Source organism: Toxotes jaculatrix, chromosome 19, assembly GCF_017976425.1.
Source record: "Toxotes jaculatrix isolate fToxJac2 chromosome 19, fToxJac2.pri, whole genome shotgun sequence".
Classification (NCBI taxonomy): Eukaryota; Metazoa; Chordata; class Actinopteri; family Toxotidae; genus Toxotes; species Toxotes jaculatrix.
In genome coordinates this window covers 5366704-5383300 of record NC_054412.1, presented here as the reverse complement: position 1 = coordinate 5383300, position 16597 = coordinate 5366704, and the positions used below count along the sequence as shown (strand labels likewise).

General features: G+C 42.0%; 1 protein-coding gene across 8 annotated transcripts in view; it reads left to right on the top strand.

Annotated features, from left to right (window-relative positions):
• lama2 (laminin, alpha 2) overlaps positions 1 to 16550 on the top strand; it is a 150280-nt gene extending 133730 nt beyond the window's left edge. For 7 of the 8 annotated variants that reach the window (XM_041064268.1, XM_041064266.1, XM_041064267.1 and 4 more), the window contains 14 exons: positions 3518 to 3669; positions 3881 to 4057; positions 4882 to 5071; positions 7689 to 7757; positions 10494 to 10606; positions 11636 to 11729; positions 12117 to 12212; positions 12456 to 12536; positions 12731 to 12808; positions 13076 to 13154; positions 13357 to 13488; positions 13706 to 13836; positions 14306 to 14525; positions 15212 to 16550. In XM_041064268.1, the coding sequence (XP_040920202.1) occupies positions 3518 to 3669; positions 3881 to 4057; positions 4882 to 5071; positions 7689 to 7757; positions 10494 to 10606; positions 11636 to 11729; positions 12117 to 12212; positions 12456 to 12536; positions 12731 to 12808; positions 13076 to 13154; positions 13357 to 13488; positions 13706 to 13836; positions 14306 to 14525; positions 15212 to 15372 (1773 nt within the window). In that variant the 3' untranslated portion in view covers positions 15373 to 16550. The remainder of the gene's footprint in view (positions 1 to 3517; positions 3670 to 3880; positions 4058 to 4881; positions 5072 to 7688; positions 7758 to 10493; positions 10607 to 11635; positions 11730 to 12116; positions 12213 to 12455; positions 12537 to 12730; positions 12809 to 13075; positions 13155 to 13356; positions 13489 to 13705; positions 13837 to 14305; positions 14526 to 15211) is intronic. The other variant, XM_041064263.1, reaches the window with a different exon arrangement.
• Positions 16551 to 16597: the final 47 nt, after the last annotated feature.

Sequence of the window (16597 nt, the reverse complement as noted above, 5' to 3'; positions counted from 1 at the left end):
ATCCAAAACACACAAAATGCACACACGTACGCACACACACACACACACACACACACACACACACACACACACACACACACACACACACACACACACACACACACACACACACACACAAGAAATGTAAGTTTAGAGATTCACAAACACACATACGCAGTGTGGCTGTTGATCCATTGTATAGCACTTACCTTGGCTTTTAGCTGACCATGCAAATACACACACACACACAAGCACCTTTTCACTAAGTGAGTGAAGTTTCCATGAGTGCATATTAATGAGATTTGAGTTTGTTGGCAACTATGCTGATTAGATTTTCTTACGGCTAAAAACAATCTCACTGACTCACACACACACACACACAAACACACGCACACACACACACAAACACACATACACACACACATGGACACACACACGGACACACTTGAAGTCCCTGAACTGATACTGCCCTCTTTCATTTGAATCACTGTTAAATAAATAAATCTATTATTTTATCTCTCGGTTTGCACATGTATTCATAGTGGTATGCATATCTATTTTTGTGTATTTCTGTGTCCATGCATGTGTGGGCGTCCATTGTGTATGTGTGTGTGCTTGCATCTTTTAGCATAATGTGTATGTGTGTGTATGTGTGTATTTGTGTGGCTCACTGGGTATGAGGACTTAGCTCCCATGAATGCAAAATCGAAAGTGCATGTATGTTTATGTGGGTGTGTACATGACTGTGTGTGTGTGTGTGAGGTTAAGATAGAGGTTACCTCTGGCTTATCCATCATCAGTGCTTGTTGGGCGCATAAATCTATTTTTACTAACTATGCTGGCAGGCAGGGTGTGTGTGTGTGTGGAGAAAGGTTAAGCGAGGTTAAAAACACCATCAACTCAACTTGGCCCTGACTAATGGATGTTTTAGAGAGGGACAGAGAGACGGGGACAGGAGACAAAGGATGGAGGGATGGAAGAGGGAGATTTAGAGGTGAAAGGAAGGATAAAGGAGAAAGAGCAGAGCTAAAGAGAAGAGAAATGGTGCGAGGGTAGTGGAGATGAGAGGGGGAAAATGAAAAGAAGGGCAGTGTGATAGCAGACAGAAAGGAGAGAATGGACACAGAGAGCAGGGATGAAAAGACATGGAGGAAGAGAGGGAAGAAGCTTGGAGCGGAGTAAGGGAAGCTGGGATAGAAGACAATAGTGAAAAGAAGAGTAGGAGAGGGAGAGTGAAGGATGAGGCCAAAAGATGGGAAGGAGGAAGCAACATTTCTTGAGAAATTCTCCTCAGATAAAATATCAAGACTTAACCCCATTGTTATTGTACATTAAACCAGTGTAGTGTAGTCAAAAGTGTAGTGGCAGTTTTACACAGGGCAGCGACCCTCAGTAGACTTTCATGCTTTGTCTGTTGTGCAAAATAACTAATATAGAACAAAAGTTTACACATAAAGCAGAAAGCTACTCTCCCTGTACCTCCGAGGTGTGCTGCTGCAACACGTTTTACCATTTTAAATATTAGAGAGAAGAGCCCTACGATTAGCTATCTGTGTTTGACAGCACTCACCACCCTGTGTGCGCTCAGTTCTGATTTCAGTCACGCTTTCAGTCTGCTTTACTTTTATAACCCGACACCCAAACAGGCACACGTGGGGAACCGCCGAAAAGTAATCATAAATGAATAAACTTCAAAAGCTTATTCAGTATACTGAAGGCAGTGTGTGGATATGTATGTTGTACTTGATGACTTTTTCATGAACATGGGTTAGTGCGTGTATAGGTGATTGCACGCGTGTTAGCTCTGTCTGGTGCGTATTTGGTTTCACGGTTCTACGTCCACGTGAGTCTCTATCTGCATGTGTGTCTCTGTGCATCTTTCCTTTAGTGTAAAATTTATGTGTATGTGTGAGTTCATCTGTGATAGTCTGCCTTTGTCTGTACGTGTGACATGCGTCTGCATCTGTGCACCTGTGTGTGTGTGTGTGTGTGTGTGTGTGTGTGTGTGTGTGTGTGTGTGCGTGCATGCATGCGCCTTTGCCTTTTTATCTGTGTGTGTGCGTGCGAGCGAGGCGGCGCAGCGAGAGGCATGTTGTAGCTACATCTCAGTTCAATTTGTCCCCGACCTCAAATTGAAATTCCATTTTCAGGTGGTAAATTGTCTCCCACTTCGCCCTCTGGCACACAGTGAATTAAAATTCAAATTAGCCTGACCCTGCACCACTGCTCTCTAGCACCTCTCTGTCTGTCTCTCTCTTTCTCGCTCTTTCCATCTCTATCTTGCTCGCTGTTTTGCTCTCTGCCCTCTCATCTCTTCCCCCTATTATCCTCTCCTCTCTGTTCCTCTCATCTCTTGTTATCCTTTCCTCCCTGCTCTCCTCTCCTCTCCTGCCTCTCTCATTTCCCCCCAGTTTCTCTCTGTGTACCCCCCTCCCACTCATCTCCCCTTTCCCTTTTGCCTTTGCTCTGCTCTTTAATCCACTGTCTCTCCTCCCTCATGTTTGTCTTTTCTCCTCCCTTCACATCTTATCTGTTTTCTCCCAGTGTTCCTTCCTTTTCCTCCTCTTTCCCATTCCTGACAAACATTTAACAAATCATTACATGGATGTGGAGTTTAATCCAGGTTGAGCACACGATTATTGTATAATAATATAGCACAATTCTTAATGAAACATCTTTGGAAATCATTTTGATTGTAGAAAAGATGCTGATAACTACCAATGCCAACTTAACTTTTCTTTGAAACACCTGCCTGTTGATATTTTGGGGTATATATTTTTTATTAAATTGACACTTTTTAGACAGCTCTTAAGTTTGACGGAAAAAAAAAGATTGCCTACTAGCTTTTTCTGAACATTTCCTCCACATTGAAGACAGCTGAAAGCCTTGGGGGAAAAAATGTCAAACTTCTGTCTCCAAGGTCAAGAATGAACTTTCACATTCAGCTCTTAGGTTGTGGTTAAAGTGGCACTTGAGGTTATTCCTTTTTCTTTTTTTTTTTCAAATCGGATTTTTGTTGGCAGTTTTATTCCTAATTTTATAATCTAATTTCTGTTTGATTCTGACCTTGTGCCATACTATGTGTTATCTGTGCCTCAGTGTTATTGCTGCCTACCTTGGCCAGGAGACTCTTGAACAATGTTTTAGGTTCAACAAGGTTATATTTGAAAAAAATACACCCACACTTACATAGGGCACTAACATGGCTGCAGGTTGTTATATCAGCTTCTTAGCATCACTGCATTTCTTCCCGGTTTCCCTCAGAATACTCACTTTGTTTTTTCAGTAGCCTAATTCATGTATTTCTTCTCTGCAAGCCTTTTTAATCAGTAATGTTTGATGTATTGCCCTTTTTTTAGGAGGCATATACAGTATACAGTGTGTGTGCTGGTAGTTGCTACAGGTATATAGTGAAATTCATGCATCTAGCTGAACTCTTCCTTCTCCATTTCATCTCCTCTCCCCTTCTCTGTGTCCTGAGAGTAGTTTGCATGCACAGATTTCCTCAGCTAATGAAGTTTATCTCTGACTCCTGCAGCCCTACCTCTCTGTCATGCTGAACAAAGGTTCTTTGGAGGTTTTGGTGTTTACTGGCAGCCACAGTCCACGTCGTGTCATCAGACGACCCGAGCAAGGCATACTGAATGATGGGAAGGAGCACTCTCTGCGCATTGAGAGGCTGGCTGGCAGGTTGGTGTTTGTGTGTCTGTTAAGTCTATGCTCATGCTTCCTTTCTTTTTGTAGCTGTTGAAGATTTTAACTCTAAATAGTCTGTTTAATACTACGCCTGTGTGCGTGTGTGTGTGCATGTGTGTGTGTGTGTGTGTGTGTGTGTGTGTGTGTGTGTGTGTGTGTGTGTGTGTGTGTGTGTGTGTGTGTGTGTGTGTGTGTGTGTTACCAGATCCTTTGCAGTTCAGGTTGATGAGGAGACCAAGAGGGAGGCAACGCTTCCCAATGACCAGCCAATGAGCTTGCAGCGTATCTTCCTTGGTGGTATTCCTGCAGAGGTAGAGCAGACGTCCAACAGAGCCAATGTCCCATTCCAAGGATGTATCTGGAACCTCATGATCAACGCTGTGTACGTAATATCTAGCCTATAAATACAGCCACATGTGTATTTATCACCCCCCCCCCCCAATGTTCTTACACTGTGCATGTATTTTCTGGGTAAATTCTGGGATCTGTGTAAAATCTGCCACCTTTTGTAGTGAGGGTGCTGTTAGCTATGTGAACAAAAAACACTTGCATGTCCATCCAAACCTGTGTTTCACAGTGTTAAAACACTGACACAGGCAAAGCTGGCCATTTCGCTTCCCCTCGATTTTCTTTACAGCACACTTAAAATCTTCACCTTATAGCTGCTGTAGCTGGACAGGTTTAGCTTTCGGTCCTAATGATCTCCATGTAATACTTTCTGGCAGTGGACGACAGGCCTTATTTTGACCTCATACACTGGTTGGGTTAAGGCGTACTTAATATGATTGCAGGAGGTCATGATGATGTTGCTGATGATCATAAAGCCAGTGTCTCTTTCTGCCTGAACAACAGTAATAGAGCTGTCCAGCATCATAAACATACTCATAACTCAAATTACACTTCTCCGTCATCTTTGTATGTTTATGCTTGTGTCTTTTTTTTTATCGCTCACCTCATTTCACCCCTTCAACCCCAAAGCTGTAACTTCTACTATTATAGAATTATACCATATTATTATACTAACTTACAATATACGCCTGTCAGTCAGTCAGTAGGCCTTCATACAGTTGATCTGTGTTTAGACGAGATGCCTAAAGTGATGAAACCTTGTTTGTATCATATATTGTTGTATTAACGTGTACTGTGTTTTTCGGTGTCAACTAAAGATCTTGCAGTTTTAAATCTAATTGCCTGTCCACTTCTCAGTCTCTCAGACTTCTCCCGGCCCGTGTCCTTTGAGAACGCTGAAATCGGCCAGTGTCCCAACCTTGCCCCCCCACCACCTCCACTTCCTCTGCCGGAAGAGGAGGAGCCCGAGAAGGAGAAGGAGGAGTCGAAGCCACTTAGTCCTCCACTGACCCCAGCCCCTGTTACACCGCCTACGGGGCCTTCTGCAGTAAGTGGCAAAAAACACAAGCACTTAGATCACTAAATGTTCATTGGCATTGATTTCATCTTTAATATATATTTTTTAAAAGACGGCATTTTAAAACAAGGGATACTCATATTACATCAGAGGGTCTTTATTTACTGTAGTATAATGGCCACTACTTTTGTTTAGGCAGCTTATTTTAATCTGTTGACACACGTATATAAAGATACATCACGGTAAAGAGGACGTACCAAAATGTATACACACTGACAGAAGTGCACAAATGTCCAACACCACCATATTTTTTTTTCTCTCTCACTCCCACATGCACACACAAACACACACCTATTTCTGTCTGATGAAATGCAGCCATGGCCTCGCCGTGTTAGCTTAGCGTTTCATCACACAGCAGTTGTACAGCCCATTAACTCTGCTTTATAGTCCCTTTAGCCTTGAGCTACTAAACTCCACCTCTGGCAGCTTGTCATACAGTGCGGAGCCGCTGCGTTACGCTAGGCTAACTGTGCATGTCATTTATGCTTTATGAGCCCACAGGAGCCAAAACACTCTCAGCTAACATTTAGCCACTATGCTAAGAGGCTGGCAGGCCGTAAGTCATCATTTCATACTCTTATTATTGGGATAGGCAAGATATATTTCATAGATTTAATATATTATGGGTCTTACAGCAGTCATAGGTTATGAGTTACCCAGTTACCTGCTAAACTACACCTCTAAAAGGACATTGATCATGAAGCACAGAGCCAAAGATCTATGCCAGCTTAGCTATAACTCTGTGGTTTGTTGCTTTATGGGCTGCAAGTTCATCTGCTTTATGATGCAGACTCCAGGCTGTGCGAAGCCATAGTTTTTTAGTCCCCATCTACATTTTAACTGAAGTTGAAGGTAGTCTGTTTGCCATATTTCAGACCCTCTGCACTTGGTAATTATCTTTATAATTCATGTTTAGTTTGTCAGGTGTTTTGTGAATTTGGTTGACTCCTCAAATAGCTTTCTAATAAAGCCGCAGCAAATTACAGTACACAAGCAAAGGTCTCACCAGACTTAAGAGGAAAATGGAGGATATTTTTAAAATGATTTAAACCTTTGGAGGACATAACCTTTACTCCACCAGCATCACAGTTTGCAGATTATAGAGAACCAAAGTCCCTTCTGGGTTAGCTTCCGTTCCACTGGCCTGTTCCAAAGAGCATTTTCCTATACAGTGTGTCTTTCTTTGATCTTTATGAAAGGCTGAAACATGTTACTGGGTTATTCTGATGACATCCTAAGCTACTTGGGTAGATTTTATACAATTCAAACTCCTTGTATTTTCAACAAAATATAAAAATGATTTATTTATTCTTGTTTTTATTTGTAGAAGTGGATACAGTAGTTAAGCAGCAGATATAAATACCTTTTTTCCTAACTAGCAGAGTCTGACCAACATCTTTGCATTTTAATGGATAATGTCATGTCGCATGGCTAGGTTTAGTACATAATTCATTATCAGTGTTTTTGAAATGCCATTTTTATAATTGCAGGACAGTGGTTCCCAAATGTTTTTAAACTCTGGTACTCCTCTATAAGTATATTTTTTCCCAAGTAAGTTTTTTTTAAATAGTGAATTAGATATTTACTATTTTTGATATTCTGTTTTCATATCTTTGAAAATGTAAAATGAAATGTGGTTAATGTGACATTCGCCTTGTTTCTTTAACTTTAACTGAAAATGTGAAAACAATATGCAGTAAAAATGGAAATAAATCTTGTGGCACCTGGGGCCCATCCTCAAGGCACCCGCAGGTCCTTTGGGAACCACACTTTTCCACAATTTGTACATTTTTAATTCTATTTTTGAAAGAGTTGCGGTGCTGCACGATATGACAGAGCACTGCACACAGATTCCGACACGCATGAAGAAGTAATCACAAGTTGAATCACAGCTGACAGTAAACAACAGACTCAGCATGTGCTTGAATAAAGAGGCTTCTTTATCTCCCACTTCTCTGTCACAACATATTCTGTACTTCAGATTCTTCAGTGAGTTGTGAGCATCAATTTAGAGGTTGAAGAGGCTCTATAAGGAGCACTTCATAGGCTCCAGTGAACCTCAGAGAAATCAGACTCAGACTTCCAGCTGAAGTTATGGTTAGTTAATGGTAATGGTTTACTTTTTTACTGTTGTTCTGATTTATGATTTCATGACAACTGCCTCTAATTAGCCTTTTAAATCATGGCTCTCTAATTTCCATCAGTCACTCTGAAATTCAACATTAACAAAGTATAACATAGGGTAGATTCTCAGCTTCAAAGCATGAATTTTTGATTTAAAAGACCGGAAACAATCCGTGACTTATTCTTTTCTAGAGGTAACAAAATCTGTCATGGTCAGAACAGCAAGAGAAGCGAACCACAAATCGCTCAGTGGGTTTTTAGTAATTATGCTTCAATTCAAGCTTAAAAAAAATGGAAGGCAGAGTCTAAAAATCTCTACATTACTTTCTTAGGCTCTTTGACCTTTCATCATTGCCTGTAATGACTGGAGGGTTATGTGCTTCTCATAAACACTTGTTGCCATTCTGGCTCTGTGGCTGCCATTAATCCACTTCCTTTCCACTCCCTGACTGCTGACCTGCAGGAGGCCACTCCCCCTGCCCCACCTGCTGCATCCCCAACCGCTGCTAAACAGGACCCCACCGCTGACTTGGTACACTCACACACACACACACATACATACGTCAGTATGGATTCATGAACAATCAACCTTACGCTTTTATAGGTGTGCAAGACCGACCGGTTATGAGCTGTGCAATAAAGCATGTGTGGCAAAAGCTAGTTACTACCAGAGGCCAAAAGAGTAGCTTCTCTGAAACCTACGGTGCAATAAGCAGTGTGTGGACTTCTTAACTCTCGAGTGCTGGCAAGTCTAACGACACACATACATACACACAGGCTTGTCTTCACTTATACTTACACACGCACACTTATACAAAATCCCAACTAAATGACTTCAGATTCTGTTGGTGTGACCTCCAACCAAAGACCAGCCATTCTGAATAGAAGCCGGTCTTCCTATTGTTAGCTTAATGGAAAGAAGCAGGGGGTGGGGGTGAGAGGAAGGGAGAGAAGAAGAGGCGGATGAAAGAGGATAGAAGACAGAGGGGGGGGGAGAGAAAAGGTGCAGTCATGGAGGAAGAGGAGGACAGAGAGGAAAGTCTTTCTGAACAGAGCGGTACTTGCCTTTTGTTGGCTTAATGGAAAGACGGAGGAGAGGAAGCGGGAAAAGAATGAAAGGAGAGGGAAGGAAAGAGCTTCTGAGCAAGTGACGTCTCCCTTTTGTTAGATAGGGAGAGAATGAGAAAGAGAAAAAAGAGGGAGGTTGAGGAGGAGGGGCGGATATGAGGACAGAGCGCGATAAGAGGTGAGTGTCAGCTGTAACAAAGCAAGGTCACGGTGTGGGGAATGTCTTCACTTGAAAGAGAACAAGAGAGGAGAGGAGATTAAGACACACAGACGCACAGACACTCAATCGTCTCAGAGCCCCTCTCTCCAACTTTGTCTCGCACTCACACTGGAGGTATGGCAAAGCAGCTTTGTTACTTAATAGGTGATACTGTATATTCAAAAGAGGAGGAGAGGAGAAGGGCCAGACAAGAGATGGAAAAAGAGATTGGAGGGAGGAAAAATAAGGTGGAAAGAAGAAAGGAAAGTGTAGGAATCGGGGAAAGAGCAGTCGAGGACAGGTGGAGGCGAACGAGCGCATGGTAACAGTGGATAGGAAGGAGAGTAGGTGAGAGAAAAAAGGTGGAGATGTAAGGGGAGGAAGGATAAAGACGAATCAAGAGAAAAGAAGCAAAAGGGAAGCACTGAGAATTCTTCCTCCAGGTGAAGGTAGAAGAAATGGGACAGAAAAAAAGCCTAGGAGGAGGAGTGGACAGGAAGGGAGTGGAGGAACAATAATAAGAAAGGAAAAGGATGAAAGAAGAATAAATAGGAGGATAGGACGATCCAGCACTGTGAAAAAAAAAAAGGCAGAAAAATTAGAGGAGAGATAGTAAGGAGGAAATTAAACAAATATGGCGAGAAGAGAGTGAGAGGGGGAGGCTTAAAGAAAGTGCAGGGGTGGGGAACCGGAGAAGAAAGTGAAGACATGGGAGTAGAGGACACAATAGGAGAGAAGTACTGTAAGGTCGGGAGAGGTGGAGGAGTGGGAAGGGCAGGAAAGAAATCATAAAAGGTAAACAAAACTGGAAGAGAGGAGTAAAGTATGACTGTAGAGAGAGGCAGCAGGAGGAGAGTGAAGAGTCAGGATCTGAGAGTGTCAATCAGAGGACAGTTAGGAAGAGCAGAGAGAAGTTGGTTGATAGACGAGACGATGAAGGAAGGGGAACTGTGAGAAGAATGAACAGAGAAGAGGAGTTAATGTTAGAGAAGAGAAGAGACCAGGATGGAAAGGGGAAGAGCAGAATATGTGGTGAAGTGAGATGAAAGTGTAGATGAGAATAAAGGACTGGAGAGGATAAGGAAGTAATGGCAGATGGGAAGACAGGAGGATGACATGAAATGAGAGAAAAGAGGGATATTTGGACAAGGAGAAGACGAGATAATGTGAAGAGGAGTAAAGCAGAGGCAAGTGGAAGAGAAATGAAAGAACTGTAGGAGAAAGAAAGTAAAAAGTCACAGTTAGATGGCTTTTACATGCATTACAACACTGTCATCTTGTGGTCACTGGCTGAACTGCACTCTGAGAGGAGAGGAGGCACAGAAATATGAAATACTACTGAATTTGTTTACCCAGCTGAAAGTGAAACCCAAATCAAACAGGAATAAAACTGTAATCACTCATGTTTGGTTCAGATGGAATGGAAATATGGGCAGGATTTATAAGAATTAAAATGTTGGAGGATGTGATGATTTGAAAGTAGTGTCAACAAAATCCACCGTGGCAGTAACTGATTTGAGGTGATAAAGAACAAAGACACAGTGATGAAGGATGATCACAATCAAACAGATTTTAACCAGCCGCATGCTGTGACTAGTTAAGACCATCTGAAATATTCAGCATGCTAATCTGCACTACATGAAGGATTTCATGTTTGATTTATTCTTACAGCTAAAACGTTTTTTAGTTAATATTTAGTATAGTTTCTAATTAAAAGACATCTATTTTTGCACTGCACAGGACCTTACAAGTCTGCATTAATTTCATCTTCTTCATGGACTACAACTCTTCATTTTCCTATTCTGGAAAATCAGTAGGACTATTTGATGACCCTTTGTGACCAACCATCCCTTCAGGTCCCTGCAGATCAGAAGCAGAAACCCTGTTAGTTTGATTGGCATGTATTTCGCCCTGGTGTTAAGGTTCCTGTTGACATGAGGCAGTAGGAGCAACGGGGTGAAACCCTGTCAGTGTAACTGACGTGTTATTTCCAATCTCCAGGATTCATGTGCATCAGCTGTGGCGCCGACAGCGCTCGAGAAGGCCTATCAGTTTGGACTTACCAGGAACAGCCACATGAGTTTTGCCTTTGATGACACCAAAGTCAGAGAGAGGTAAATATTCAGAATATTTATTCATTGTGTTGTTTTAAATGGTTTTACTGCCCTCCAGTGCTGCTTAGTAGGATATGTTTGTACTGTATTTATGTGCTATTTTTAAGTTTTCTCTGTATTTCAAGGTGATACACAGTCATATACCACCTGCCACAGACAGTTAAAAGTATCAGTACAGCAATATAAAAATACTGCATAACAAGTCAGAACTCTGCATTAAAGTGTGACCTAAAAATGCACTTTAAAGTATTAAAGTCAAAGTAACCATGATTCTGAAAAATGGCCCCTGAGTTCAGCTATATGTCTGGCCCGTGTGTGGGCGTGTTTGTGAGTACGTTGTTGGGTTTTTGCTTAGATCTCACACCACAGACTGCAGTTCTAAATAAATAAAGCAAAACAGAAGTGAGTGAGCGAATGATAGTTTGAACATGATACGATTTCTGCCATCACAGGTGTGTAGCAGGTCAAAATCCAGGGAAACCTCTTCTACTGAGAAACTAAGAATGTGTTAAAATAGTGAACATGTTGTTGACTGGACCAAGCCTCAAAACAACTTTCCCGCTCAATGATGGAAAGCAACAAATAAATTCCATACAGATGTACACTCACAAAGGCCACGGACAGGGCAATGGTTTGTGTACATTTTAGGCACCGTATTGATCTAATAGTTTTATTAATGGATGAGTGAAACAGGGATCAGTATGTTGGCCAAGTACTTTGACTGTTTTGGGCATCAGACCTGTTACATTTATTTACTGGACGCTCCATCTAAGCAGTAGAGCAGCCTGCTGATCAAATCAGAATTTATCTTTCATTATCCTGTGCATCTGTCAGCGCTGGAAAGCATGATCAAATGCCAAGATGGATGTCTGACTCGCTTAAAACTGTAATTCATCTTCTGTGCCATTTACCATGATATTGCATGCTTTATGGGGCTGAATACAAATATAACTGATTTATTATGTCTACGTTAAAAGTTTTACTTGTGTATTTCCACTGTTCAAAGATCTGTGTGTATGTGTCTCTCAGGCTTATATTGGAGTTTGAGCTGAGGACAAAAGAGGAGTCTGGGCTCGTCCTCTACATGGCGAGAATCAACCATGCTGACTTTGTCTCCATACAGGTATTCATCCACCTCTGTGTCTCTTAACATGTTTCTGCTGACTCTCTGTTTTTCTCTATTAGTTTTGTCAAGAGGTAATTTCGTGTTAGTCTCGGCTGCACAACATGATGTAATTTCATACATCTTACAGCCTTTACTTCATTCCACGAGTTGCAACTTATAGGAACAGGTCTTTTGTACATTGAAAGGAGCAGCTCCTTCTTCTTATATTTCTGTTGTAAAGTTGTAAAGTCTTTCCTTCCAATACAGACAGAGTGATTCACAGTGTAGAGCACAAAAGAACCTATAACTATTCTAGTAAGAAGAACTTGAGAAATGTAAATTGTGATCTCTCTCTCTCTCTCTCTCTCTCTCTCTCTCTCTCTCTCTCTCTCTCTCTCCCTGCAGATCAAGGATGGACAGGTTTGCCTGGGTTATGACCTTGGTCATGGAAACATATCTGGCTGCGTTCCCTTCTCCATCAATGATGGAAACTGGCACAAGGTAATTTAATTCAATTCAATATTCTGCACAACTGCATCAAATTTCGGGCAGCATGAGGGCACCATTGGTCTTTCTTTAAATCCACAACAAAATAATCCCTGCTGATTGCGAGAAGACTGTACTTCTCATTCCTTTATCACTCTCTCCTTCTGAAATGTATATCCTTTCTGCTCAGCATTCATCCAGCTACATTCTGTTGTCCATCTCTTTCTTATACTCCTTTCATTCATTTTGTTTTCTCAGATCCGTGTGAGTCGTAACAAGCAGAGGGGTCTTCTTGTGGTTGATGGACGATATAGTAAACAGATGACCAGTCCAAAGAAGGTACTTCACTTTTTGTTCTGTCTGCATGCACTTTCTTACATATGAAATCTTCTATATAACTGAACATTAAAGTAATTACTAGTAGTGTGTTGTACATTTCATTGTCAACAAACCGTCTAATGCAACAGGAATCAAAGAAAGTTTTAAAAGGTGGTTTTTAGTTGCATTAATAAATGATCTCCTCTCCTGACCAGGCTGACCTGTTGGACGTGGTGGGAATGCTGTATGTCGGTGGATTACCACAAAACTATACTACTAAGAGAATAGGACCAGTAAGAAAACACACACACACATACAAATAAACACATATTTAATTTTGAAGTTTTTGCATTTCAGTATAGTAAGCCACATTTCTTTTTGTAGCTCAATTTAACTACAACAGTCATGGCTTATTAATGTCCAGCGTTAGTTCGCTGTTGGGACTGTGGCCTGTTTCCTGAACGTGTGACATCAGTCAACATGCTTTGCAGTTAGACTTTCAGTTTGACTTGTTTCACTCATGTGAAAATGACCACACCCTCTCCCTTCTCTGTTCCTAGATTCTCTATAGTATCAATGGATGCATCCGTAACCTTAAGATGGTGGGAGGTGCTGTGAGCGCAAAGGCAGCCACTACAGGTAATGGTTTTCCATTGTACATGAATGTCACAAGTTAAATACGTGGTACTGTGCTACGGTTAGAGTTGTAAAGTGTGTGTGTGTGTGTGTGTGTGTTTTTTTTTTTTTAATCTTAAAAATTATAGTACAACTTCATAGAAATTTAAATTGCTGTGCACACTTAAATTTTACCTCCCCCTTCTCTTTCCTCTCCTTTGCCTAGGACGCTCTGAGGCTGCTGTTGAGGACTTTAAACTGAACATGGCCACACCCACCTCCAGTCACATGGTAGGAAGATGCTTTGTTGCGACGGAGACGGGCACCTATTTTGACGGCACTGGCTTCTTGAAAGCAGGTGAGATTACACAGTGACCTGTCATGGGGTCGATCATGTAGTTGTGGGTATCTGGGAATTCCCTGTGAACTGTGTAGTTTAACACCAGGAAAAAAAACAGACCAGTTTTGCTCAGAAAGATTGCACATAACGTTTTATTTGACAAAAAAGTTCACATTTTTATTTGAATTATAAATATGAATATAATCTTTCTCTGCATCTCTCCTCTTTTATCTAGTCTCTTCCTACAGAGTGGGTCTAGATGTGTCTATAGCATTAGAGTTCAGAACCAGCAGAACCAATGGAGTGCTTTTGGCCGTCAGTAACCAAGCCAACGATGGACTCGGACTAGAGATCGTCGAGGGCAAGGTAATAGACTTGTTGCCAAGTCAGAAAGCATTGGCAGAGTGTCTTTCATGCCTACACATATTTTTGCATTGTGCACTGTTAGCATCAATGCTGCTAAAATGGAGCCACGCTCTTCTTTTCCACATTCTACACGCATCGCGGTCGGAAGAATGCGCGCGGCGCGACGGCGTGAGCTACGTAGCTCAAACCAACGTAGCTGACAGCTTCGCGACTACGTGAGCTACGTAGCTCAAACAAACGTAACTGACAGCTTCGCGACTACGTGAGCTACGTAGCGAAGTTGTCGCGTCGCGCGCATTCTTCCGACCGCAATCCGTGTAAATCCGTGGAAAAGATCTAGATCAAGATCTAGAGTGGCTCTATCTTAGCAGCATAGATGCTAACAGTGCACAGGGTGGTATTGCTCTTCTCATCTAACTCTCTGCCAGAAAGCTATAGACTGATTCCGTGTTCCTTCTCCTCCCCGTAGATGCTCTTCCATGTTGACAACGGAGCCGGACGAATCACCGCGGAGCACATGCCCGAGGGAGAGGGCTTCTGCGACGGCCAGTGGCACTCCGTCGCTGCCAACAAACTTCGCCACAGGGTGGAACTGGTGGTCGACGGGAAGCAGAGCCAAGCAGAGAGTCTAAACGCGCGCTCCAACACCTGCGACACCAACGACCCCATCTACGTCGGAGGATATCCATGTACGACCACCTGCTAACACACACACATACTTACAATACTTACACAAATGTAAAGAAACAAGTCTGTCATCCAGGTCATGGTAGTTTAAAGGGCTGTCGAAAGGCGACTGGACTTGCTTGAGATGCTTGAAGACGTTTCAGCTCTCGTCTGAACGGCTTCTTCAGTTCCATTGGATTGGTGGGGCCGTCCTGTGAGTCGTCAGGGTCACATGAGTACTGGCGTGAGTGGATGTTGATCTGTCTGGGGATGGACCCCAAAAACTGCATTATAAGTGGCTGATAAGCGGTGTCATAGGCCACCTCCTCTGTTGAGCCATGGTCGTTCAAAACCCATTCATACCAGGACCCATGTTTACCCTAACGACTCACATTATGACAGGTGGGGCAAAGATTGCGACTTGTGACATCAACGACGAAGAAGCATTTCGGATGAGAGGTGAAACGTCTTCAGGAAACTCAAGGAAGTCCAGTGGCCTTTTGATAGCTTTTGGAAGTAAAAGAAAAACTTACATTCACATGTAAAAGACGTGTAATCTGTTATGGCAAAAGCACTGCTGCTGTAATAGAAACAAAGCAATAGGCATACAAAAACAAAACACACACGCCGCATCATACATTTTGTGCATTACTGCGAGTACAGAAACACACCATGCAATGAGATGTTGTTTTATATCTCTTACTTTCAGATGGAGTTCGTCAGGCAGCCCTCTCAATCAGCACTTCCTTCAGAGGTTGTATGAAGAATCTGAAGATCACTAAGGCTTCTAAGACCATGGATGTGCAGTTCAACAAGGCCCTGGAGATTAAAGGAGTCCAGCCTCTTTCCTGTCCGGCTGTAGCTGCCTAACTGGTACCACAGAGCCTTTTCTTTTGTTGTTTTCCCCTAATACTTCTCCAAGGAGCCACACAGGTCTATGAAGTGTGGAGTGTACTGCATTTTGGCAACATCTTGGTCTTTGAAGCTGCAGCGGGCAGATTTGTATCTAAAAATAATCCCATCCTATCTCCCTGTTATCAATACAGATCGTGAAATGTGGGTGAGCGTTCCCGTTGAAGCTCAGGACTAACGCTAACATTAATGCTAATTTTACTACAAGCACTGAAATATAGATGGAAGTTTCAAATTTCTTGCTACCAATGTAGCAAGGCTGCCCAGTGCAGTTTTCAAAGAGCAAGGCAGTAAAAAAAAAAAACAACTGTGCTGCATAAAATTTTTGAAATTTTACCCACACAGTTTCAGTATGAGACCCTGACTTTTTGTACGGTGAAAGACTCTGGTCAATAAATCTGTAATGGCTACAAACTAAGGTCTCGCAGTGTTTTAAAATGGTTTGTCTGAAGAAAGAAATAAGTATTAAGACCTGTTTTGTGGTTACAGGTGCTCACAGTATTCAGTAATCCTATTCTAGCAAGTGTGATTATGTGAACATTAAATCAGCTTTTGTTTTTTAGTGAAGTCCCTCTTGAAGAGGTAGAACAGGGTATGTGGAGTCATTCATTTATATTTTATCCCTGTTACACAAGTTTCTCTGGAAGCGAATGAAACACAATCTATATCTGTGTGATTTTTCTACATTAGTCCTTCATAAACCTTGTTCCCCCTTTTTTAGTTAGTTAACAGAAATGGATATTGTATAGTCATTACCTTCTCACCATCATGTCAGTAAAATAATAGAGCTCTCTGTAGAACAGAGGTGGCCAGTGATCAAGTCTTTAGAGTTTTAAAATGGCCAAGAAAAAGTTTACACATCCAGTGGCTCTAAAGCCACATGATGGTGAGTAGATAGTGAGAGCAATTTAAAATACCAATGGGTGCAAATCTTTCTTCAACATTCCACAGTTTATTATCAATAGATTTGACTGATGTAATGGGAAACTTCCACGCAAGCTGGAGCTTGTATTTCTTTCCAGTGATGGTAATTTGACGGTACAAGGTTTCTGCAGGACACTAATGGCTAATTCTGCATGGTGTGGCTGAAAATACGTAAGCAGCTGTTTCTGAAATATATCCTTCATAGCATCACAGCAGATTGTCCTGTCCTTCTTTAAACCACGGAACGCGATAATTAGAA